Here is a 27,708-nt window from a genome sequence, read left to right as displayed (position 1 = left end):
GTAGTTTATTCCATCTACTCTCCATAGTGAAATAGAGAAGGATCTGAACCAGGGAAAATTCTAAATATAAGGATATTTGGCCATTATTGTTAGCTGAATCTTCATAGTCTTTTTTACTCATTGGTCGGAATTGTTGTAGATTTTGCTAATATCTAATAAACTTATCTTCAAATGCAGTTACAAAATGAATTGTAAAATACCTTGTCCTTTTCATTAGCATATTTTCAAGTTGGCATTTCCTATAAAAATATTGAGTATTATCACGCATAATTTATAGCAAATATATACCACTAGTGGTATACAAAATGATTTTAGTTGGAACACAGGAAAACATCTTTTATTTGAAAGTAGTTTGTCTTAGATAAACTTTAGCACATCAGAGCCATGATTTGATATATACTATTCTTACAAGAAGTTTAAGTAAAAAATACTAATTTGATTTAAATAAAAATTAAATGATAGTGCTAGTAGCCCTTAAGTTTGGAAACAATCTCCAAAATGAGGTGTGAATGATTAAAGTTTGCAAGACATTGGTTTACAGTACTCCTTTTTGAATAAAAAAGAAGTATTTATCTGTTTGGTTTGGGTTTGGTTTTACTCTTTTTACTAAATTATTTCCTCTACTTTTTTTAAATGGGTAGCATATAGATTGCCATACAACATCTGTCTCAGATTTGGAGTTTTCTTCAGATTTTACCCTGAAAATCACAAAGACTTCTTTGTGCACGGTAAGCTATTTCATTCTACTTTCACACATTTCACTAGCAGTGCAGTTGATTGGCAGGCTAATGAGTTAATTACCATGCTTGTGATAAATGAAAAAGACTATTGCCGTTGACATTCTGTCTTTGCCTTTGTTAGAGTACTGAACAGATCTGTTTTAATAGGTCAGGAGACTTCAAAAAAGTTCAGTTCAGAAGTGTACGTGTTAAGAAACCATATTTACATTATGATTTTTCTTTGTAGATTCTTCATAATTACCTATCATAATTAATTGAGAGCACTCACGCTTTATCTTCATAGACTGAAGTTCATGTTCTGCTCCTCCCAATAACTCTTAATACTCATTTAAGATGGAAGTAAGATAATGTTATGTATAATATTTTATATTTATGTGTGAAAAATAATAATGATGATTTACCTTTCTTTAAAAAACCAACCTGGTATAATACAAAAAGGATGAGCTTAAGAAAAGTTAGACAGATCTGGATTCGCGTTTGTTTCTACCACTCACTAGTTTGTTACTTTGTTCAAGTTACCTAGGCAATCTGTACCACAGACTAACCAACTAACTGCTTTAAGAAAAATGGTAATAACTCTTTCTATATTGAAGAGTGGTTACAGAGATTAATGAGATAACATGTGAAAGCACCTACAGTGTGGCCAGAAATTAAAATGTATTAATTTTTTTGTTTCTGAAATAATTTCTAAATGTATATTAATGTTATAATATTTGCCTTTACCAGGAGACTCAAAATGTTAAAATGTGGGCCTTTACTTAAGAAAGTATGAATTTTATAGGTGATACTGATATATATTTATATTATTTTAAAAATTACAGTTTTAAAAATACTAATTATATCTTCAAAAGTTAAAATTTTTATTGAAAACTATTGTCAAAAACTGTGAAACAGACTATAGTCTTTCATTTTTCAACCTAATTATTTTAAATATTTTGTTCAGATTGACATACAAAAGATTTTATGGCTTCTTTAAAATTGTTTCAGTTCATTTTGATCCAATAATTATTTTATATCCAAATGAGTTTTACTATGTGCTTTGATGTTTTGAGGAATTCTGTTTGTTGAACTTGGTTTTACATTTTTTAAAAGTTAAATATCTAGATTCCAGATTTAGAATTTTGGGATACCCATTATATTTATTTAATTGATGGAAAGCAAAATTTCATTCTTCCCATTCATTTTACCCAGATTTGTTAATTCTGCTTTTCAGTAACAGAAGTAATTTAGTCAGGCTAAAGGCTTTAATTCCTAGATTTACGCTGTCTTTTAATATTAGTAATCCTTCAGAATTAAAAAAGACCTCCTGATTAATGACAAATGCCCAATCTATAACAGAATTCCTATATAGAAATTGATTTTCATATCACCAGTATTACTAAACAATATTATTTTAAATCTACTTTTGGAGACCTTTGCAAATGTAAAGTTAGTGAAGACATCAAAAACTGTGTTTGCTTTAGGTCGTGCACATTTTTGAAATTTATATAGACAGATGAGTTTATTGAGCTTCATTGAAATGTTCTTTATTTTCCGAGTATGGTCCGAGTTCTTAGTTTCAGGTGGCATAGTCCAAATCAGATTGTTTTTGTAAGCAGAAAGGGGTTTGCTAAAGAGAATAAGATAATTTCCCAACAGATTAAGAGAGCTAAAGGAAGAGGCTATATTTTGAATTTCTAGAAACAACTCCTAGAACTACACCTTCAGACTGGCCTGCTGCAATACCTGCTCTGGTGTAAGGAGAAAGCTGCCTCTACCGCTGCACGCCCTGTAAACCCTAATGCCCCTGACCCACTCAGTAAGTGGTCGCCACCACTGACAACCCCAGATGAATAAACCCCTTCACTGCCATCCTGTTCCTATCCCCCGGTCCAACTCATGCTATCCCGTGCCTTTTACAAATCTCCATCCAGCACATCTGCTTGGCTGAATCTAGGTTCTGTTGTACTCTAGTTATCAATAAGTCTTGAAAGTAGTTTTAGCTACAGTAGTGTTACACTATAGAAAGTTTCATAACACATATTTAGAATTATTTTCTATTATTTGGGATAGAGTACAGGAAGCTTTATGTTAAAAAATTGTATTTATCCTTTAGTGATCTTAGTTTTATTCTTATATTTAAAAGAGTAAAATAGAAAAAAAAATAAAGAAAAAATGGTGAAGTTTGTTTAATCTAAACAGTGTAATAAAAAATTTTTGTATTGAAGAATAATGTATCAAATAGGTACTTGCTGCATTTCTCTCTGTACCATCAGAGTTCCATTAAAAAAATCATAAATAAATTGTTATAGCTGTAAAAAACCTTTTAGAATTATATTTTTATTCCCAAATTTTCTGAATGATTTTAATGTAAAATTCTGGAAATGAGACAGGCCTGGAGTTTGGGAGGAGGGTGGCAGGAGATTGGAGTGGACTTGTATATATCTGATTACTGCTGAATAACATAGTTCTGTAACACCTTCAGAGGCATGTATAGTTTCAAATCATATTTATTGGTTGCATGCCAGGAACTGAAGTTATAAATTTCACTACTTATTATTTCATGTTAACTCTTCTGAGATTATTCTGTCAAATAATTAGTCAATATAAATTGTCTTCTCATGGTGATAATATCTAAGTCATTGAACACTTGCGTGTCAGGCAGTGTGCTAATCACTTTATTTTTTTTCCTTTTTTACGAGTAGAATTTTTTTTTTAACATACGATATTATATTAGTTTCAGGTGTACAGCATAGTGATTAGATATTTATATAACTTGCAAAGTGATCACCCCGATAAATCTAGTACCCATCTGGCATCATACATAGTTGTTACAATATTACTGACTACATTCTTTATACTATATTTTATATCACCATGAATGTTTTGTAACTACCCACTTATATTTCTATTTCTTAATCCCTTCTCCTTTTTCACCCAACCCCCTAACCCCCTTCCCATCTGGCAGCCATCAAAATGTTCTCTATATCTGTGAATTTGTTTCTGTTTTATTTGTTTAATTTGTTCTTTAGATTCCACATATAAGTGAAATCATATGGCATTTGTCTTTCTCTGCCTGACTTATTCCATTCAGCACAATATCCTTTAGGTCTATCCATGTTGCAGATGGCAAGATTTCATTCTTTTTTATGGCTGTGTAATATTCCATTATATATGTACCACCTCTTCTTTATCCATTCATTCATTGAAGGACACCCAGGTTGCCCCACACCTTGGCTATTGTAAATAATGCTGCAATGAACATATGGATGCGCATGTTCCTTGAAAGTAGTGTTTTGGGTTTCTTTGGATAAATACCAGAAGCGGGACTACTGGGTCCTTCTTTGTCTCTTGTTATAAAGTCTCTTTGCCTGGCATAAATATTGCTGACCCAGCTTTTTTTTTTTTTTCTTTCATTTCCATTTTCATGAAATATCAGTCTGAGTGTTTTTCAATCTGACGTGAGTCTTATAGAAAGCATACAGGGAATGAATGATAAAAAAAAATACAGTTAATGTTTAAATTACAAAAATAATTATTACGGTAAAAGATACATTGCCATTAGTACTCCTCAAAACATTCCCCCTCACTTTCAACACACTTTTCCCATCATTCTTGCCACTTTATGTAGTACATAGTCCTGAAGTCCTCTTTTGTGAGTGTTTTCAGTTGCACTGTCGTGGCTCCCTTGATGTCCTGAATCAATTCAAAATGTTTACCTTTCATGGTCATTTTGTCTTTGGGGAAGAGCCTGAAGTCACACAGTGCCAGATCTGGTGAATAAGGTGGATGAGGACACACCGTAATGTTTTTATTAGATTGGTGCAAAAGTAATTGCGGTTTAAAAGGTTGAAAATAATTGCAACAACAGCAATTACTTTTGCACCAACCTAATGTTTGACAGAAATTACCATACCAGAAATGATGTGTGACACAGAGCATTGACATGATGGAAGATGAAATAAAGTCATGAAAGAGGGCTTCCAGAACTGCTTCAGAAAGTGGCAAGAACAATGGGATAAGTTTGTTCAAAGCGATGAGGAGTATTTTGAGGGGGATTAATGGTAATTCATCTTTTACTGTAATATATTTTATTTAAACATTCACCATATCTTTTGATCACACTTCATATGTTATTTTCTTATCTATTCAGCAACCCTATCTTTAGATTGGAGCATTTAATCATTTACATTTAAAGTAATTGTTGATATATATGTAGTGATTGCCATTTTATTATTCATAATTTTGATTTTTTTTTTTTCCACCTTAAAGAAGTCCCTCTAGCATTCCTTGTGATACTGGTTTGGTGGTGATGAGCTCCTTTAGCCTTTTCTCATCTGGGAAGCTCTTTATCTCTCCTTTGATCTTAAATGATTGCTTTGCTGGGTTATCTTGGTTATAGGCCCTTACTTTTCATCACTTTGAAGATTTTGAGCCAATCCCTTCTGGCCTGGTGGTGATGAGCTCCTTTAGCCTTTTCTCATCTGGGAAGCTCTTTATCTCTCCTTTGATCTTAAATGATTGCTTTGCTGGGTTATCTTGGTTATAGGCCCTTACTTTTCATCACTTTGAAGATTTTGAGCCAATCCCTTCTGGCCTGCGAAGTTTGTAATGAGAAATCAGTTGACAGTCTTATGGGAGCTCCCTTGTGGGTAACTGACTGCTTTTCTCTTGCTGCTTTTAAGATTCTCTCTTTGTCTTTAACCTTTGGCATTTTAATTATGATGTGTCTTGGTGTGGGCTTTTTTGGGTTCATCTTGTTTGGGACTCTCTGTGCTTCTTGGGGTTCTATGTCTATTTCTTTCCCCAGGTTAGGACATTTTTCTGTCCTTATTTCTTCAGATAGGTTTTCAATCCTTGCTCTTTTTCTTCTTCTCGTAGCCCTCTGATGCGAATGTTGGTCCTCTTCATGTTGTCCTAGAGGTCCCTTAAACTGTCCTCATATTTTTTATATATTCTCTTTTCGTTTTGCTGTTCCAATTGGGGATTTTCTGCTATCTTATCTTCTAAATCACTGATTCGATTCTCTGCTTCATCTATTCTGTTGATTTCGTCTAATGTATTCTTTATTTCAGTTATTATAGTCTTCATTTCTGACTAGCTCTTTTTTATGTTTTCTGTCTCTGTTTTTATGTTTCCTATCTGTTTGTTGAAGTTCTCCCTGAGGTCATTGAGCATCTTTATAACCAGTGTTTTGCATCTGTGTCTGGTAGATGGCTTGTCTCCATTTTGTTTAGTTCTTTTTCTGGAGCTTTGTTCTGTTTTTTTTCATTTGATACATGGTTTTTTAATCTCCCCATTTTGTCTGCCTCCCTGTGTTTGTTTCTATGTCTTAGGTAGAGCTGCTACGTCTCATGATCTTAGTAGAGTGGCCTTATGTAGTAAGTGTTCTGTGGGTCCCAGTCGCACAGTCTCGTTGGTCACCTGAACTGGTGCTGAAGATGTGTCCCTTATGTGGTTTGTGTGTGCCATCCTGTTGTAGTTGAGCATTAGTTGCTATTTGCACATCAGTAGGAGGGATTGATCCTTAGGCTGATTGGTTGTGAGGACTGGCCATGACTACAGTGGAGGAGCTGTTGTGTAGAGGCTGGCCCTACATAGCAGGGTCTGCCCAGTCTGCCCTATGGATGTGTCATCCTCAGAGGCGGCTGGTGTCTGAAGCTGGCCCCAGGGCATGGCAGCCCTGGAGCCTCCTGGGAGGGGCCCTGCCACAGACCAAGTTCAGGATCACCTGGCATGAGTCACAAAGCAATCCGCAAATGGCCGCCACTCACGCTGGGCATGGAGGTTCCTTAAGATGCCAATCCTCAATCCAGGGCTTTCTGCTGCTAAGGCTTGGGGCCACTCAGCAAAAGGTATAGGGCATGCCAAAGCCAGATGCCACTTTCTTGGGGTTTGTGAACCTTTGAGAGATTTTAGGAAAGTCCACAGCATGAGTCAAGACAGGCTGTTTGTATGGAAAAGTCACTGAAAGTGGCTTGGGTGGACCCATAAGTTGCATGAGGTGGGGTTTCAGGGAATCCCCAGGGCTGGGTGAATGATCAGAATTACCTGTGTTTCCCCAAAAAATAAGACCTAGCTGGACAATCAGCTCTAATGTGTCTTTTGGAGCAAAAATTAATATAAGACCCGGTCTTATTTTACTATACTATAAGACCGGGTCTTACATAATATCAAATAATGTAATGTAATATAATATAATATAATACAATATAATACCGGGTCTTATATTAATTTTTGCTCCAAAAGACACATTAGAGCTGATTGTCCGGCCAGGTCTTATTTTTGGGGAAACATGGTAGGTTGATGGAGACGCAGATATGGAGGCCAACTGTGTCTGCAGGCTAGGATGGAGGAGGGCTCAACAAAGAAATAATGGATTCTGCCAGTCCTTCTGTCTGGGAGAAAGCTATGCCCCCCACCCCACCACACTTGCCCTGAAACCAGACAATTCAGTTCCTCCTCATTTGTCCCTGGTTCCTTTCAAGCTGCTGCCCCAGAGCTGGAGCTCAGAATGAGTGAGTCCGTCAGTGAGGAAGTCCATGCATGGGTCCTTTAAGAGGAACACCTGGGACTCCAGCTGCCCTCCCTCAGCCATAGTCTCCACTGGTTTTCACAGCCAGAAGTTAGGGACTTCTCTTTCTGGCACTGGGACCCTGGGCCAGGGAGCCCCGTGTGAGGCTGGGACCCCTCACTCCTCAGTGGGGATCTCCACAGCCAAATTCCTCTCACTCACAGGTGTGGGACCAGCTTGTTCCCCATTCCACCCTTCCTACCAGTCTCAAGGTGGCTGCTTCTGTATGTCCTTAGTTGTAGGACTTCTGTTTAGCTAGGCATAAGGCAATTCTCAGTGATGGTTGTTCTGTAGTTTAGTTGTAATTTGATGTGGTCGTGAGAGGAGGCAAGCATAGCGTTTACCTACTCCACCATCTTGACTAGAAATCTCAATGTACTAATCACTTTAAAAGTGTTATTTCATTTAGTCCTCATAATAACCGTTTGAAGTGGGTACTGATATTATTTCCCATATTATGAGTGAAGAAATAAATGAATCTCTGTAAAGTTTTGTGATACATACTTACTCCTTCCTGACCCAAAAAATCTTCCTGGTGGGATGTACAAACTATTAAAGGAACATAGAGAAATGTTATGAATGATAAGTTCCAGGTTGGAAGAAATGAGGTTTCATGTTACATTTGAAATAGACTTGAAAATTTTTATTCTTGGCCAGTAGTCTAGTAGTTGTTGGGAGGGACAGGGAAAGAGAATGTGTGTAATCAAAATGTGCTCTTCCTCAGAGATTGGACTGACAGATATACATGGTAAAATAAGCCACATATCTCATCCTCTTTGCAACAGAGAAGTAGATCTTGGAAAAATTTTTTTCTTCATGCTTTCAGAGTAACCTTATAGTTGTTTGACTAAGCATCTACATTTTTTAGAAATTTCCTTTTCTTCCCAGAATAATAACTCAAACATGAGCCTGAAATGAATACGATTTTGTTGCCTAATGCTTGTAGTATGTTTTCATTATTTGTGAATCCGAACTATCTACCCATATCCGCTCCAACTATTTTGCTCTTTGAGGTGGTGCCATCTCCTTACACTTTACCCCTACCATCTGTCTGGAGCTAATTAGTATGCAAAAGTATTAATAAGGGTGAGTGCCTCATTGGAACTTTGTTTTTCCTGTATATAGTCAGAAGAATTAGTGAAAATACTAAAAATAAAAAACAATGCCTGGCAAAGAGATGGAAGTTACTTTGGGAAGGAAGAGGTGTGGCTTTTTTAGATAAGAGTGAAGAAAGAAGTATCCAGTTTTGTATTGCTAAGTAACAAGCTTCAAATATATAAATTTTTTTTTCTTGTGCTTAAAACTTGAATGCATGGCTGAAAAATAAGATGGACAATTTCTCTGAGTAGTTAAGCCCATTTTAAGTATATGCATAACCATTTATTTCTTAATGAGATTCTAAATTTGTGGCCTAATTAAAATATTAGAGAAAATTGGATTTTTCAAAGTAACAAGATGCTAAGAATACCCTCTTTGCATTTAATTTCAGTAGCATGCGTGGTGTAGACTGATAGTGTTTTTAGATGGCTTTCTCAAGTTTGTTAGAACATTTAATGGAAAGACATCTTTTTTTGCAGTCTCCCTCATCAGCATACACAGAGAGAGAGACACATGCATACCCATCCATCTACTCACCAAAGAAGAAATTTAGCAGCATTTTTAATTTAATGTTGTGCATTGACAGATTTTATGTTTTTGGGAATTTAACATGATACGGTATTTATATGTAAATGTCTTAAGGCTTGGTTGTCTATAATGGTTGAAGGATAATTTTCCAATGAATACTAGTAATGCATACAATAGCAATTTTCTGACCATTTTTTACTGTATTATATGATATTGACAGTTTAGGTAAAATCACTTTTGCTTTTATGATAAGGTATGAAATTTTAGTTAGCTGACTTGCTGTCATATCAGTTTGTCTAACCTTTCAGTAAATGAACAATAAAATCCATTATTTTATGGAAAGTTTATAGGTATTCAAAAGCAAATGCTTTAAGGCCTATACAATTTAAAACTAATATGTTTTATCTTGTGAGTTCTAGTTTATTTTTGGTGACATTTATGTAATTGTGTAATGTTGTCGATATGTTCCAGCACCATTTTTATTGGCATTTGTTTATTTAAGCTCCTTAAAGATATAGACAAGCACCCTTTTTTATAATCTTAGGTATACATTAAATGACTTTTCATACTGCCGTTTGTCAAACAAATGAGTTGTTCACCTTATAAATGAAAATATTTAAGATGGTTTTATGAGGTTACATGTTCACATATATAAATAATATCTTTCACATGTAGATTTTTTATTTGATATATCATCTCTTAAAGCAATAATTTTATATCTTAATTTCAGCACTATATTTTCTTTTATTCTACCTCTATTAGCATGCACTGGAATAATGACTGGTACAGCAATGTTCAGTTTCTATAAACTCATTAATATGTTTTTAAACCATATTTAACAAAAACTATTTTTATAAATTATTTTTGCTAGGCATTTTTATTTTACTACAGTTGTTAAAGATGAACCAATGGATTAAATCAAAAACAGCAGACATTTTTTTTCCTAAAACTTTTTTAAACTTTATTTTTCAATTACAGTTAACATACAATGTTATATTAGTTTCAGGTGTACAACAGTGATTAGACATTTGCATATTTTATGAACAGCAGACTTTTTATATTTGTATTTACAAACCTCTTACAATTAAGGCTTTTATTTTGGATTTTATCAAAGTACATAAATAGTAGTACAGTGGCATTTGAAAGTTATTTAAATTTTTATCATAACTTAAAATCTTTATATTAATATAAAATTTATATTAACAGATATTTCAGTTTGTTAAACAAATATTAAATGCTGACTGTGTGTTTTAGGTACACATCTGAAATCTTCGGACACAGAAAGGACAAAGGAAAGGAAAAAAAGAAAAGGAAGGAAACCATAACACTTAGTCTCTGTCTTGAAAAGGCACTTAAGTGACAAGAGGCAGGTGCTAAGAACAGGTCATTATGAATATTAAGATATGAATATAGAAATACAGACAGGGTGGTTTAGGGCTGGAAGCGTAGAAGAGAGGTATTTTCTGGAGGAAAAATTATAGTGGTCGTTAAATGTTACAGCCAGTATTCCATGAGGAAGAGTAAAAACTTTGCCCCTCTCACTCCCCACCCTCTGCCAAAAAAAAGGATTTTATTTTAAATTAAGAAGCCTATTCTATTTCCAAAGATGAAAAGTTTGAAAAAAATGGTGGCCATTTAGTAAGTTCATTTTTGGATAATTTCTGTTCACGTATTTTTTAAGTTATTATTCTTTTTTTCATCTGTATTCTTTCTGCTGTTAAGATAGCCAGTAAATATTTTTACTTTAAATATTATGATTTTTTTTTTTAGTTCGAGAATTTCTATTTTTAGTTTTTGACATCATTTTTCATCTTTTTAACCCAACTTATTCAATTTTTTTATATAAATTCCTTACCATATTTGTAATCATTCTTTAAAGTCTATTTGCAGATTCCCTGAGTCATCTGTGAGTACTTCTATTGCTTTTTTCTTTTGATTATGGGTCAATTTTTTGGTTTTTCTCATATTTCATAATTTCATATTTTGTGCTAGACATTGTGTAAAAGAATAGTACAGACTAAAGTAAGTAATACTTTCTCCTAGAAGGGCCTCCACTTCCTTGTTCCATAGCTAGGATGAGGGGCTGATTCTTTCACCTAATCAGGAGTTGAGTTTGGTCAGGGCTTTGTACCATCCATTGCAGTTAACTTCCAATGTCTAGGATCAGCCATAGGCTTAGGCCCCTCCCTCTTGCCAACTTCCTGGAAAAGACCATCAAACTAAAACTGAGTTTAGGGAAGAAGACAAAGTCAGGATTTTATTAAGTTTGGGAGATCTGATTTTCAGCAGGTCTCTCAATGCAGTGCAAGGGGTTAGAGGGGAGAGGAAAGGTCCTGATCTGGATTTGGCATGGTTCATTATGTAGCTGAGAATTGGTAGAGTAAGTGAGTGTTGGGTTTCAAAGTGAACCTTGATTAAACAATCTAGTTGAGTCATCTGTTCTTGAGAAGATGGTATTTACTCTCAGGATTAGTTGAAAAATCTCTTGTTAACATAAATAGGTTTTTTTGAGGTGCCTGAAACAAACAACGTCATCTTCCTGGGCAAGAGTTTCTGGAATAGCAGAGAGTTGACTAGCACTGTCATGTTTATGATGACGATGAGCTGTGTGGTTGCAGATGATTTTGTCTTTAGGATCTCAGCACTGCAAGGAAACCTCTCTCTCTCTTCCTGTTTGAAGCACAGCCACGAGCTTCATCTACCTTCTTGGTTTGCAGAGAAGACTGGCGCTGCCTTTTCGGTTTCTCTAAATTCCAGTGCACCATACTAAGCCCAGACCTAGCCATTAAACATTGTTTCGGTTCTCCTGTCCCAGCAAAATTCCTGTGCTTGTGGCATTTTTGCTACATTGCCCACATGGATCCAGTGTTGGATAAATGGCCCTCAGTTATGAAAACCACTGTTTTCTGTCTGCTCAACTAGGAAGGGCTCATCCCTCTCTAGAAATAATTTATTTAGATTTCTTTGCTTCCAAGGCTTTTTGATGGTTTTGAGGAAAAATATGATTGTTTAGTTTATCCAGTGTTTTCTTTTTGTTACATCAGAGTAATGGTCTTTTGCATACCTCTGCATCCTAACTAGAAACTGAAGCCTCTGAGTGCATTGTTTTTAAAAGTTCAATCAGGAAAATAAATCCAAGCCTACATATTTAGGACTTTTTTAAAGTTAGGAAAAGTAAATAAAAATAAACAAAAGTTAAGTCAGTGAGCCAGAAATAAAGTGTGTATTATCTCCCAATTCTCCTTTTTTTTAATGCTGTACTTGACAAATGGTCAAAAGATAAGAGGCATCGATATTTAGCTTTGGATGGAGTCAAAGCAAGTCCTTGAGTTATGGATTTCTAAGGCTAATGTAGATGTTATTAAAAGAAACTTTACATGTTTACAAGTCAAACTTTAGAGATCCCTTACTTTAGTACTTTTTGTTTTCATTTTACTTTTTAATTAAGCTTTATATTTTTCTAATGGCTTAAGAAAAAAATCAAGATGGGCCCATTTCTTTGCAATAGTGTTCTTTAAATCTTCTTTTAAGGCTTTTGGAAAATCTCTGACAGTAGAAACCTGCCAATTCCAAACTCATTCCTGGGTGTTAAATCAGTTCTCAGTACTTGTGGGTGTAAATTGACCTAATTTTGACCTTGCAAAGCTAATCAGCTAAAGAAACTAATTATTAAAACACATCTGTGCTGCTTAGAAATAGTAAGACTTGTCTTAAACTTGCATCGTAGATTTTAGTGGGACATCTGGTATATATTTTAATAGGCTTCATTAAGTAAATTTTATGTCTTGTGGGGGGAAGGGCATTTCTAATTATGTGATTCTGCCTCTATGGTCAGTTTTAGATTTCTTCTTGTATGAATGACCGTATGATCTAGAGCATGGTCCTGTATTTTCTACTTTTCTCTGAAACCTGGGCCCTTATAGTTAGGCTTAGATGGTGGTGGAATACTTAAATTTCTTCATTTTTCCCCACAGAACTGTTTTTTTAAGTAGTATTATGTGCTACAAGCTGTAAGGCATTGGGAATATAGAAATAAGCCAAACAGTTCTTCTATTCACAAGGCATTAATGGGGAGACATATTATAATCCACCTTATGAATGTTAGATACACCAAAGAATCATTGAGAATTTGACTGCTTGTGATAAAAGCATTGTAGTTATATGAGAAAATATCCATACATTTTAGAGATGTGAACTGAAGTGTGTAGGGGAGAAATGACATGATGTCATGCATTTGCTTCAAAATAGTTCAGCAAAAAAAGGGGGACGAAGGGAGAATAGATGAAGTAAATGTGGCAAATACTGGTAACTGCTGAATATAAGTTACAGGTTATCAGAGGTTCTATTGGTTGGTACAAAAGTAATTGCGGTTTAAAAGTTTAAAAATAATTTCAAAAAATTGCTATTACTTTTGCACCAACCTAATATAATTGTGTATATGAGGTCTGACAATTAAGTTTGGGAACTTGTTGCAACGATGTTGCTAACCTTTTTTTTGATATCAGAGGGATTATTCATTATGAATTTGTACCAACTGGACAAACAGTTAACCAAGTTTACTATTTGGAAGTGCTGAAAAGCCTGCGTGAAAAAGTTAGACGACCTGAACTTTTCACCAACAATTCATGGCTCTTGCATCACGACAATGTACCAACTCACACGGCACTGTCTGTGAGGGAGTTTTTAGCCAGTAATCAAATCACTGTATTATACGTTTCCTACTCACTTGATCTGGCCCCCTCTGACTTCTTTCTTTACCCAAAGATAAAAGAAATATTGAAAGGAAGCCATTTTGATGACATTTAGGACATCAAGGGTAATACGATGACAGCTGTGATGGCCATTCCAGAAAAAGAGTTCCAAAATTGCTTTGAAGGGTAGACTACGCGCTGGCGTTGATTCATAGCTTCCCAAGGGGAGTACTTCGAAGGTGACCATAGTGATACTAAGCAATGAGGTGTGTAGCACTTTTTCTAGGATGCGTTTGCAAACTTAATTGTCCGACCTTGTATGTTAGAAGTTTTTCATGGTTGAATATTTTTAAAGAATCACACTAGGGCGATATTCTAAGAAATGTAGGAGTGATGAGGAATAGGTACTGAGCTAAGTGGTTTCTATAAAACTAAGCTACCTGCTATAGCTACCAAAGCTGACCACATGCTTATCCTGTGGCTTAACCATCTCATTTTTAAGTCTTTAAACAACAGAAATGTGTTCATATATTCACCAAAAAGACATGTACAAGAATGTCCATTGCAGCATTCTTCATTATAGCCCCAAATTGGAAACAAGCTAAACATTCATTAATAGTAGAGTGGATAAATAAAATGGTATATTTTTGGAGTAGTGTATACCAATGAAAAAGTGATCTTCACTATACACTACAACATGAATGAATTTCATGAATGGAATTTTTATGGAAAAAAAGCCAAAAAAAAAAAAAGACAGATACAGACAAGTTTCAATATTTAAATTTTCAAAACAAGCTAAACTAAAGTATGGTGATAAATATCAGAATAATGGTTACATTTTGTGGGAGGAGTTAATAATTGGAAGGGGGATAATAAAGGCTCTGGGGTTTTGGGAGTGGTCTTTATATTGATCTGGGTAATAGTTGAGTGTGTTCACTTTGTAAAAGTTCACTGAGGTGTATCCCAGTGATGTGCTCACTTTTATACAGTGTTACATATTTTATACTTGCATGCATCATAAAACATTTTTTAAAATATACATTTATTCTCACATTGGCTAAAAAAGAATATATTTTTTACATGTATGTGGTATTTCACTTAAAAGTTTCATCAAAACAAACCAAAAAAAGGACTTCTAGTGGTCAGAGGATTGATGAGTAAAAGGAAATGAAAGAAGTGATGTGATCTGAAGGGCACTTGGGAAAGATCATGGCTGGAATATGGAGAACAAATAGGAGACCAGAGTGGATGTGCGAGGCCAGTGGGTAGGCTATTACAGCAGCTCAGGCGAGAAACAGCAATGACTTGCACAAAGGTAGTTTTAGTGGAGGTGGAGAAAAGTGAACATATTCAAAACCTATTTAGAAGGAAAAATTGATAGGACATGAAGGTGGATTAGGGAATAGGGGATAAGGGAAAGAGGTAACAGTGGTGACTCCAATTTGAAGAATGATGGTATTATCTTGTAAGACAAAGAAAACTTGAGGAAGAACAGGTTTAGAGGTGAGGATCAGAAGCTCAGTTTTTAATATGTTGAATTTGAAATGCCTTTGAGATATGCAAGTAGTGATATCCCGTGGGGAATTGGGATATTCTTCTCTGGCATGTCTTGTCAAGTCACACTTGTGATATATTTGGTCCAGGTATAACATATGAGAGTAGAATCAAAGAATGCTTTGTAGGGGGATGTTTTTAAAATATCCCCCAAATAAGCTAATACTGTTTAACAAAACATTTTAGGTAATCATAAAATTACGTAAATCACTCTTGAACTAGGATGTGTTTTTTAACCTGTGCTACTTCTTGAGGTTAATGGGCTCTCAAAGCTGTTTATTAAAAAGCAGCTCCAATGGAGTAGCATCATATGAAAATATAACTTAATCCAAATTAACTATTCACATAATAAAAAAAGAGAGTCCATGAGAGAAATAATCATCTAAATAGTGCAGTCGATTCTACCTCCTATTTTATTTAGTGAACATGTGCCCCAAAGTGAGCATGAGATGGAAAACACATCTGCCAGTTCTTCAGTTATTTATCAGCTTCCAAGTATTTTTCTAGTATGAGCATCTTGTTGGACTGCATGTGATTCTTGTCTCTAAAAGTATATATTTTTAATACAACATGGCACTCTGTTACAAGCTATCTACTTCATCTGGAGCCTAGCCAAAGAGACGATGATTTGTGCTATTGCCAGAAGAACTGGTTGTATTGAACTTACTGAGGGATGGTTTATTTGTTTGTCTCCAATTCAAAACCTTAGTAAAGGGATTTTCCAGAGTAATTTTGATTATCAGAAATTTTTCCATTATGTGACTTATCGTCTACATAATATATGACTCTACTATAAAAGGATGTTTTGTCTCATATTCAAATAGATTTTATCTAGTTCTTATATTTTTTAGATTTGATTGAAGTTTAAGTGTACTCTATGCATTACCTACAAAATTTTGGGCACTTCTATCTGATCTTTTTTTATTTTTCATTTTTTCTCCCAATCAAAGAGAGTCTAACTTTCTAAACTGGATTTAGCCTTTTTAAAATCTGGATTTCTTCAACCCATTCTCTGTTTAGTTGCTTTCCTATCTAGTTTTGTACTCTCTCTTGGAAACATAACATTAAGAAAATCTTAATGTTAAAGAATATATGTTTCCCACCTCGTATTAACTTTGAGGTATAAGTTCACCGCATAGAATAGTGGGAAGAATCACCTGTAATGTTAAACTATTATTTAAACCTACTCAAAATTCAAGAGTCCACAACATGAGGAACCTTGAAGTTGAGTAAAATAACTTGTCTTTAGAGTGGATAGAGATTCCTATGCTTGATGCTCTTTTGAAAGCCATGCTGTAAATAAGGCCTCTGAATCTGCAGTTTTAAAAATTCATTAACATTGATTCTGAAGCCTCCGATTGAGTTATATTATAAAAGGACTGAACATCAAATTGTTTTAAATTACATTTTTGAGTAGAATGTTGAAATTCTTAAGCTACATTAACAAACATAATTTAATTTGAGATAGGTATACGGTTATGCTTGAAATCAGCAATGCTAAGGGTCAGAATAAATTTATGAGAGAAATAATCACACTGAGACAGTACTGAAATACTTATCTCAAGCGCAGCAATAAGCATAAAAATGGTTTATTTATCAAATAATCAATAAGAGAGGACTCTTGATTATAGATGTCAGGGGAATTCTCTCTAGACTTATCTCAGAGGCTGCCAATTAGAATTATTAGGTTGTGATAATAAATGAGTTTGACCAGGTATTTTCCTTTTTGGTTCAGGCAGTTTTCCCTGGTGTAATGACCTATAAGGAAGTAATCTTCCAGTTCAGATTCTCTCTAACTTACGCTCTGGCAAAACCATAGTAAATATTGGCATTCAGTTCTTTTAAAAATCCTAAAGCACCTAATGTCTCCAGACATGTGACATGTGATTCCATACATACTCCAGACATGTGTCTCCATACATACATACATGTCTATGTATGTATTCGCAGGAAGAATCAGTCTTTAAGGAAAGATAAGTCAAAAATTAGAAAAATAAAATTTTGTTACATATACCAGATGGCTCAGAACTTAATAGTTACCAAAATCATCCCATCTTTCTCTTTTCTAGAGACTAAATGAGAAAAGGACCAATCGTGAAATAGAAGGGAGTTTTCTGAAAATTATTACAATCAAAGAGGAAAGTTTAAACAGTGGATAATGTAGCACTATGGTTAAAAGCTTCAGCATTAGATCCAATGGGGTGAGTTTACCAGTGTAATGTTATAAGAGGCATTTAATTTCTCCAAACTTCAAATTTTTAATCTTAAAAGGGGAGATCATAACATGATTACCTATCTCCTGGGTATTATTTTGAGTTCTAAATTAGATAATACCTGAAAGCATTTACCACTGTGCCTGGCACAAAGAAAATGCTCATAAAATGGTCTGGTTCATATTACCATTCACTTTCCTATCTTGCTGCATTTTTTAAAGAAAAGGTTGTTTAATTTTTAACTTATCCATTTGCTTATGGGGATTTAGGATTGTGTGATTTCATAGGTGGATTTACTTATTTATCAGGATTGAAGCAGTGTAACTGATTTGGCTGTAAGTACCACTCGTCTATAAAGAAAGATTAGTTTCTTTATAGGCCAAAGTATGCAATGAAAACTTTTGACCTATTCATATACCTGAATAGCTAATGTAGTAGAGAAATGAGACTGTTTCAACGTGCTACATTCATGCAAATCAGCTGCTTCTCAAAGCAAAAATCCTTCCTTTCTGCCGACAGTTTTGCAGAGTCATGTTTTTAATTTCTAGATCACTGAGACAGTGACATAACTATTACAGAATGCCTTTTTCTTTAACAAGTGATGTGTGCTGGCTGTCCCCAAAGGCTGCACCATAGTGTTCAATCTGATTTCTCTTTTCTCATCCTTATTCATTCAGCATTCAACCCCATGGATGTGGGATGGGCCAGACTGAGTCCTGAGGCCCCAGAGATATAGGACATTATCTCACCCAGCAGTGTGCAGAGATTACAAATAAACATAAACAAAAACCCTGAAATTACAAATATAAGCCAGAACTTTATATAACTAGTATAATTACTCTTTGAAAAACATAAATAAATACTACCAGATTTTTAGTTTTTACTGCAGATAGTAGATACTTTTTAGAAGGGCTCAGGTGAGGAGGTAGTAGCCATCTTTTTACCTCACTTTTCAAAAAAGGAAAAAAATCCTATTTATTTCTGGAAAGTAAAATTTATCACGTCTTCTACCTGCCCCCTTTTTCTTGTCAGAGTTTCTTTCAGCGTTCCATCTCTTAATTTATACTTCTAAAGGCTTGTAAAAACAAGTGGCGTTTAGTAGAGCTTGAACACCTAGCCACAAAAATGAATTTTAATAGTTTTCAGTTGTAAACCTCTGCAGCAGTCACAGAATTAATTTTTTTGTTCTGCCTTGATTTTTAAATTCAATATATCTGCTATTTTGTGTTTACTTATCAATGTTTACTTATCATTGATAGTATTTTCTGCCATTTGAGTAACTAGATGGTCCAGTTGAGCTCTTACGTGGATACTTTCTAGGAAACTTTGGAAAGCAGCACGGAAAGTGGAATGTAAGGAAACAGTGAACATTGATATTGAGCAGTGGGAAACTGATGATGTGTGGGGAACCAGAAGGAGATCGAAATATAGAGAAGCATGGGGCTGCAAGATTTTTCAGTGGCAATCACAGGAAAAAAAATACTTTTCAAGATGACTTTTATTCAAGCAGCATGTATTGAATTCTAGTGCTGTGTGTTAGCTTCTGTGTTAGGCATTGTGAATATAACAAAGAATGTCTCTGACCCCAGAGACCTTTGTTTAGTAAGGGAGGCCAACATATAAATAGATAATTGTAATATGGTGCTTTGTAATAGAATTTAATATAGAGGCATAAAAAAGATACCCTGGGCCAGACACACTCTTACCTACTCCTTGATAATCCTGTTCATATTTAACTTTTTACCTTAGGCTTGGCTTCTTCCCCAAAACTTTCCTAATACCAAATGCACTAAAGTAGTGGGGAATGATTAATGGTTGTTGGTACAGACATCAGGGAGTATTTCTGTAAAGTAGTTGACATCTAATAATCAGTTTTGAATGAAAAAATAAGACGTTATAAGAGAAGTAAAGCATCATGGTTTTCTTTTGAGCATTTTATATCACTTCATCATTCATTTATTTGCTCACTCAATTAACACATCTTTATTCATTTCCTGTGGTCCCGGAACATACCAGGCTATTTCATGCCTTTGTAACTACACAGTTGTTTTCACTGTTTAGGTAGAATGCCCACGCATTGTGCTTAGGCAGTGAGGAATGGAGGTGAACACAGACATGGTGAGACTGCCCTTCAGGGCCTGTAGGGGTCTCCAGCTGAACAAAAAGCATTATGAGTATGGTGAGTGGTGTTACAGAGAGGATAGGGACATTTAATGGATGTATTAGAACCTACTCTGTGGGATTAGGGAAGACTGCCCAGAGGATGTACTATTTACACTGAGACATAAAAGTAAGAAAGAGCTAGTTTAGAGAATGGGAGAGAGTGTTATAGGCAGCAGGCCTTAGGTAGAAAAAAACAGTGCGGTGAAGACTCTGGCTCCTGTAGTGGTGGACTACATAAAATATAGTGGCCCTTTAGCTGAGAACAACTATAAGAGCTGAAAAAAGGTAAAAGAATATATGTTTAAAGGTATCAGAGAGATAAATCAAAGCATTACCAAGGCAAGACTCAGAAAACAAGGAAATCCATAATAGCCAAGACATGGAGACAGGTTAAGTGCCCATCATAAAGGAGACGTGGTGTATATATAATGGGATATTATTCAGCCATAAAAAGAAAAGAAGTCCTGCCATTGTGACAAAGGATGGACCTTGAAGACATTCTAAGTGAAATAAATCAGACAAAGACAGACAAATACTGTATGATATCATTTATGTTTGGAATCTAAAAAAGCCAAACTTGTAGAAACAGAGAGTAAAATGGTGGTTACCAGTGGCTGGGGAAAATGGGGAGATGGCCAAAGGGTACAAACTTCTAGATATAAGTTGAATAAGTTCTGGGTAATTGATGTATATCATGGTGATTATAGTTAATAATACTGTGTTATATACTTGAAAGTTGCTAAGAGAGTAGATCTTAAATATTCTCACTTCCAAAAAAAAACAAAGCACCTGATAGTGATGTGATGTGATGGTGGTGTTAGCTAACGCTATGGTGTCAATCATTTTGCGTTATGTAAGTATCAGCTGATCAACGCATAGCACATCTTCAATTGTGACAATGTTATATGTCAGTTACATCTCAATAAAGCTGGGGGGCAGGGAAATCAGAATAGTATGTACCCTGTGTGGGTGGAGGTACCTAGGATTAGCTAGGAGCATAATGGGGATTACTGGGGTGCCGGATGGTCTATTTCTTGATCTGAATGTGTGTTTCACAGCTGCATTCTGTTTGAAAATTCACCATGATGTGACACTTATGTGTAAAATTTCTGCATGTACATTATACTTTAAAAAGTTTTTAAAAGTGAAAATTTTGGTAAATCTTACTGAATATTGAATGTATAAAACAATGTCTTGTGTATATAGCCAGCAAGAAATGTAGAGCAGTTAGAGCATGTAAAGAATCAGTATATCAAATGTCAGAATTAAAGTACTTATGTTTTAGGCTCTGAAGAGGTGACCCCTTCTTGCCTCCTAAAATTACTATAATATAAAGCAGTTTTGAAATTACAAGGGAGCAGTCTATGTACATTTTTTTAAAATTCAGTTGTAATCTGGGAATATTTCAAGTAGATCAAAAGTTAATTGTATTGAGTTTTTCAGTACAAGTACCTTTTAAAATACAGAGGGTGTCAAAAACATGTATACACATAACTTGTATTCATCTTTTGTCATGGGTATATATTATTACAATTTTAATACAGTTTTTTCGTTTCTTAAAATGTGTATACATTTTTTAGACCTATTGTCTGTTTTGCCACTTCCATATTGCTTGGTCTATTTCTAAACTACTCAACTTGACAATATCCCTTGAGAGGTATATTGCACTTAATGTGTGTTGTTCCCTAGAGGAATCATGAAAGAAAGAAAAGATGCAGGTTTTCTCTTGGGATAAAATAGAAAATTAATTGAAGAAGGAAGAGCCCATAATTTAAGGTACAGTTAATATTGGGAGAAAATTCATAATACATAATTTTCATATTTGTTGATTACGTTTTCTTACTTTAAATACCAGTTATTACTAGTAGAGTCCATGTTCTTTATGCAGCAGCTTTTATGGCTTTTGTTTGTATTTTCATCTGGTTGACTTATATACATACAGTGATGTAAACTATAAAAATCATTTTTATGCATTACCTTTTTACTCTTTCTCTGCTTGGTTTAGACTCATCAGTTGGCTTTGAATTCCATATTAAGATTTTGAAAGAAATACTCAAACAAAAAAATGAATTGTAATTTCGTTATAGTGATTCTACTGCATGGATTACAAGCAGTCTATCTCCATGCTTGGATAAACTCCATCAAAAGCACATTATCCTCCTACTTCTGTGGACAGCTGCCTAATTGTATCTGCTGTAACCACACGCTGTTGGAACATGATACCAATGAAGAACAGAAATGATAAATTACTCCCTGCAGGTGATAGTGATAATGATAATTTTTAATTTCCTTCTTCCTCATAAGGTCTAGTCTGATCTTATTTCATTGGCTGCCATCCTGTTACATACACACATTATATGTCCGTCCTCTTTAAAGAATTACGCATCACACTAAAATACATGAGAAAATAATTCATTTTTATTTCAAGTCATTGTTCTTCAAATGAGCATGTGTAAAATGAACGTGTGCACCTACCTTTATGTGTATGGGATAAACAAGCAAAATGTGGCTTAAAATAGATTTTTAAATGATTACATTTATAAATGCCGTGAGTTATTTTCTTTCTTTTTCTGAAATCCACAAAGTGACAAGCAGCTCATTCTGAAACTGTATTCTAATTCTTAGGAATATTTAAGATGCACAACAAAACTACATGCCTGTATTATTTTCCTCTGTACTTCAAAGTTATTGTGAAGGATTCTCACCAAATTGCAAACATGATCCAATTCTCCCAGAAATTTACTGTATGTAAATGTATTTTCCTTTTGTTCTGTTTTCTTCTATCATCATCGTTGTTGCTGTTCTTAATTACCGTTTGTTTTATCTTCTCTCAGCCTAAAGGGACGTTATAACTAAAATTTTTCTGACTGTGGTGTAATTCAATGAAATTTTATTTATTTGTGACCTTGCCTTTGCAGATGGACTCAGCTCCTATAAATATTTGGTTTTAATGCTTATTTTTTTCTTCAGCAGTTCCATTTGCCCCTGACAAGACATACAGAGGGTGCCACAAAAAATGTATACTACACATTTTAAGAAAGGAAAAAACTATTACAATTGTAATACTCAATATATACCGATAACAGAAGATGAATACAAGTCATGTATACACATTTTTTTGGCACCCCTGCTATATATGGAACAAAAGAGGAATTTATTCTGTGGTCAGGCATTCTAACATATCTGATCTTTTTCAAGCACATGTCAAGCTGTGCTCCAGTTATTTGTTACCATTGCCTATTAGTTTTCATTTTCAATTTCCTATGGTTGTGTTTTTCTTACATTTGAATGACTTGGGCAGAGAGGGTAAGTTCATTGGAATTAACATTTAAAAGATCTAGAGATAGCCTGTTTAAGTGATAGTAGCAAGGTAGTGAATCTAAAATTGAAAAAGAGTGGCATTTTTATATTCTGCAGCAACCTAAATAGTTTTGTCCCCAAATCAGCTGACATACGTAGTTTATATGACTATATTTTAACTTTAAGGGGTTTTCGCTCTTCTTTCTAATGTCAGTTTTAATTATTAAGGATCATTTACAGAGGAAAAAAAACAGCCCTTTCCCTTTGAGTGGCATTCTAGGCCTTGCTTGTGTTTGAGAGTAAATACCCGTTTTTAAACCAGAAGTTCCCTTTGGTTTTTCAGAGCAAGTGTCTCCCACTTTCTCAGTTATGTAAATACTAACTATCTGGTAAGTAGATTATCTGCACATAGTTTTAAATCCCAGGTGAATTTCTTCCTAACATCTCCTCATGCTTCTGTTTGATGTGGGCTGTGGAACTGATTTTAATGTTACCCTCAACCACATGTCATTAGGAAGGTAAATCTGGACGTGGAGTTGAAGATATTATGATGCCTTCCAAAGAGAACTATAAAATAGATGTGATTCTATATTTATCTTTGTCATAGACCCCTGCTGACCTAGAACAAAAATTAATTACATCTTTCAGTTTGATTTTTCTTTCCTATTTTATTTATTTGCCTTGAGGCTTATAAACTATTGTTTGGTTACCCCAGACTACCCAGTTTTTGTGTGTTTTTTTGTGTGTGTTTTTTTTCCCACTGTATTTTTGGGGGTCTGAGGGTGGGTTAGTTTTTTCTTTGATATTTTTAAGTAAATTTCATAGATAGTTGGATTTGCAGATTGAAAGACAGTGCTAAAATATCTTTGTATTCTCAAATCTTTTTATATTTATGTTTTAATTTTGTTGTAAACGCATGTGTTAGCCTTTCCTCATTGTTAAGACCTATAGTTATAAATACTTATACATAATTATAAATTTTACAGTTGTCCTACCATACTAATGTACCAGTCTATTTTTTTTACCAGATTAACTGTATGATGTTTAACTTCATGTATGTTACACATTTGATTCAGGTCACATTTTCTGATAATGTTGTAAGAACTTCTTTTAAACCTGAATTTGTTGTTTTTACAAAAAGTTTTGTTAGCTTATTAGGATTTGTTTTACTTTTTTTTTTTCAGTAACAGAATATAAGGAGTACGTAAAATATATGTGTACTTTAAAGAATAAAGTAAACCCCCCCGCCCCATGGAATCCACTTACTAAAATCTTTAGAAGTCCTCTTAACGTTTTCATATAATTTGGCAATTTCTTATTACTGTGATTATTCCATTTACATCTTTTCTTCTCTACTTTCTCTCACTTTGCATTTGCTAATCTCTTTTGCTGGAAAATATTATTTTTGTTAGGAATACTATTTGGGGATACTTTTTTTTTTTCTTTTCAAATTCATGTAGTTTTCTCCTACATATTAGACACTGCCCTAGCCATTGGGGTTACAGAGACGAGTTGATTTTAGGGATTCACTAAGAGACTGATGCAAAGATAATGGTTGAATCGAATGCCTCTTCATGCAATACTGTAGATCATTTAATTAGAATATTATTCAAAATAACTTATCACAGAAGGTGTTTATTTTTATGAGAAATATTATTTATAAGTAAGCATAAAGAATATGAATATTCCAAATCTATCATCCACTTTCAGTAGCTTAGTGAATATCTTTCCAGATATATACACATATAATCACATTTTTATAACATATAAGTACCCATAATATACATATTATTCTTTTCATCTAATGGTTTATTTTGACTATTTTTCCAAATCAATAAATATTTATCTACAGGATTACATTTGATGGCCAAATGGTATTCCATTATAAGGAGGTATTATGATTTATTAACTGGTCACTTGTTTAAAATTTTGGCTAAAATTGACATCTTATGGCTAAATTCTTGCAAGCATACTTAACTAATTTCCATAGAATAATTTTTAGAATACCTGGATCAATAAGTATGTACATTATGTAAACAATTGAGTGCATAGCATATACTTACAAAACAGGAAAGTGCCCAAGTCATAAGCAGTTTGATAAAGTTGCTCAAAGTGAATACCACCACGTACGTCGCACTCTGCTTAAGAAACAGTATTCCCAGGAACCCACCACCATGTTACCCCTTCCAGTTTCTACCCCTATCGCAAGGGTAGCTACTATACTGACTTACAACACAAGTTTTGCTGTTTTTGAATTTTCTATATATAAATGGAATCATATGTGTTCACTACTTTGTGTCTGACTTCTTTTTAATACAAATGTTTTGTCTGTTAATATGTATTGTTAATTTCCCTGTAAAAAGGTTATTTCAGTTTATTTTCCCAGTATGAATGTCACATTTCTCACTAAACTGTGGATATTATAATTTAAAAAATGTTATCTCCCACATAATCAAGGAAAATTGTATCTGGTTGTTTTAATTTACTCACTTTTCCTAGGTCAAACATATTTTTCAAATGCTTCTTAATCATTTGATTTTTCTTTTATAAATTTTATGAATGCTTTGTCTTTTCTTAATTTCTTTACACATATTGTGTTCTTACTAATTTGTAGTAGTTTAATGTACAAAGAACAAGTTACCCTTTGTTTTACATACATCTTAAATACAGAGGGTGCCAAAAAATACATATACACATTTTAAGAAAGGAAAAAACTGTGTTAAAATTGTAATACTAAATATATACTGATAACAAAAGATGAATACAAGTCATGTGTATACGTTTTATTGGCACCCCCGGTATTCTCAGATTTGTTGCCTTTTAGTTTTGATACTAAAATTTTTAATTTCCCTTATATTAAGTTTCTGCCTTTTGTGTGGTACTTACAAAGCTTTCTTCAGTTCCAAATTTTATAAATATTTGGGTATATTGGTAGGATTTCACTCTTCCTCCCTCTTACCTTCCTACTCCTTGCACTGATCTTTATGATTATATGTGCATACACATAAAACCCCACCAGATGATGTTATAATTTTTGCCTTAAATAGTCATAAGTATTATAAAGGAATTCAGAGGAAAAAGGTAGTTTTTATATTTACCGGTCTGTCATTTCTGTTGTTCTTCTATTATCTTTGGTGTTTCAGGTTTCCTTCCAGTATTACCCATCAACCTGAAGAACTTTAAAATGTCTCCTGAAAAGTCCATTAGCAATGAATTATTTTAGTTTTCCTTCACTTGAAAATGTTCTTATTTTGCCTTTATTCCAGAAGGATATTTTTTCTGGATATAGAATTTTGAAAGGTTTTTTTTTTCGTGCTCCAATAGCATTTTCCTTTCGATCTTGACCTCCAATTACATATGTGTTTGTTAGATTCGCAAGTCCCTGAGGATCTGTGGATTTTATTTCAATCTTTTCCCCTTGGTTTTCATATTAGATAATTTCAATTGATCTACCTTCAAATTCACTGCTGTTTTTTGTGTTTTTTTGTTTTGTTTTGTTTTTCTTTGTTACCTCCATTGTGCAATTCAGCCCAGGGAGTTTTTTTGTTTTAGTTATTGTATTTTTCAATTCTAAAATTTCCATTTGGGTCTTTTTTATAGAATTCTCTGTTTCTCTACTGAGAATTCCTATCTTTTGATTCAATGTGTTTTCTGTCACCTACTTTCTATTACCTCATACCAGCATAGTTATAATTTCTGCTTTTAATGTCATTCTGATAGTACCAGCACCTGAGTCATCTGAGAGTTGTCATATGTTGATTGTCTTTTCTCTTAAGAGTTGATTACATTTTCCTGGTTCTTTCATGTTGAGTAATTTTGGATTATAGTCTAGATGTTGTGCATGCTATGTTGTGTGGATTTTCAGTCGTCTTATAATTAATTGTCTGGAGAATGTTGATGCTAGCAGGCAGTCAACCCAGTTAAATTCAGAACATAAGTACTGTCAACAGTGTCTGGGCAGACAGTGGTTCAAATCTGTTTCATTCTCCAAGTATTTGCTATACTATTTTGAGTCTCTTCTGCACATACGCACATTAGGAATTAGTCTGAGACTTGTACAGATTTTTCAAATCTCAGTTTAGTTCTCTAAGCCTATACTTGTTGGTTTGGGTTTTCCCCACACTTTTTTTTTTTTCAGGGTTTAATCCTGAGAGTTGTGCCAATGATTCAGGTTTTAGTTCATTTCCCTCAGCCTTTGTTATTTTGGTTTGGATCCAACCTGAGCTACGCAGTTTGGCATTAGGCTGAGACTTGTGCAACTTTATACATAGAATTAGGGCATCCTCTTCTCTAGCTTTCTCCTCATATTTGTCCCAAACTCTCCATTTTTTTCAGAGTTGATAATTATTAGTTCCATCTAAGGTTAGTTGTTCAATTATTTAATAAAGTGTATTGACTGTGTAATGAGGCTAGCTATATTTAAGAAACTGAAGACTAAAAAGGTTAACTAAAATTTATGGAGAACCTACTCTGTAACAGACTTACGCTGGGGCATAGAAATATAAATTACACATAGGCTTTGCTCATAAATAAGTTACAGTCTGATAGGCAAACTAACTAAAATATAGTATGATAAGTACTGTAGTAGAATTTTTATCATAGCTCTCTCAGCAAATATTGTGTATTATGGACCAGGCACTGCTTGGGCACTAAGGATAGATATAGTAGTGAACAAGATAGAAATAGAGAGATAAATTTAAGGAAACAATTATATTAGTCAATGGAAGGTATCAGGAAATCAACTGAAAAAAGTTATGTCTTAGAAATGTTCTCATTAGCTACATGGTTTTCTATAATAATCTCTAGCTGAGTACTACATTGCTTTGTATTCTGTTTGACAGAATTATAAATAGTATTTCGATTCTCTC

General features: G+C 34.2%; 1 protein-coding gene across 1 annotated transcript in view; it reads left to right on the top strand.

The window, feature by feature from the left end:
- PRMT3 (protein arginine methyltransferase 3) overlaps positions 1–27,708 on the top strand; it is a 121,370-nt gene that overhangs the window by 75,772 nt on the left and 17,890 nt on the right. The window contains exon 13 of the mRNA XM_033118962.1: positions 642–728. Within this exon, the coding sequence (XP_032974853.1) occupies positions 642–728 (87 nt within the window). The remainder of the gene's footprint in view (positions 1–641; positions 729–27,708) is intronic.

The sequence above is a fragment of the Rhinolophus ferrumequinum genome, chromosome 11 (assembly GCF_004115265.2).
Source record: "Rhinolophus ferrumequinum isolate MPI-CBG mRhiFer1 chromosome 11, mRhiFer1_v1.p, whole genome shotgun sequence".
Classification (NCBI taxonomy): domain Eukaryota; kingdom Metazoa; phylum Chordata; class Mammalia; order Chiroptera; family Rhinolophidae; genus Rhinolophus; species Rhinolophus ferrumequinum.
This window is presented reverse-complemented; position numbering and strand designations above follow the sequence as displayed.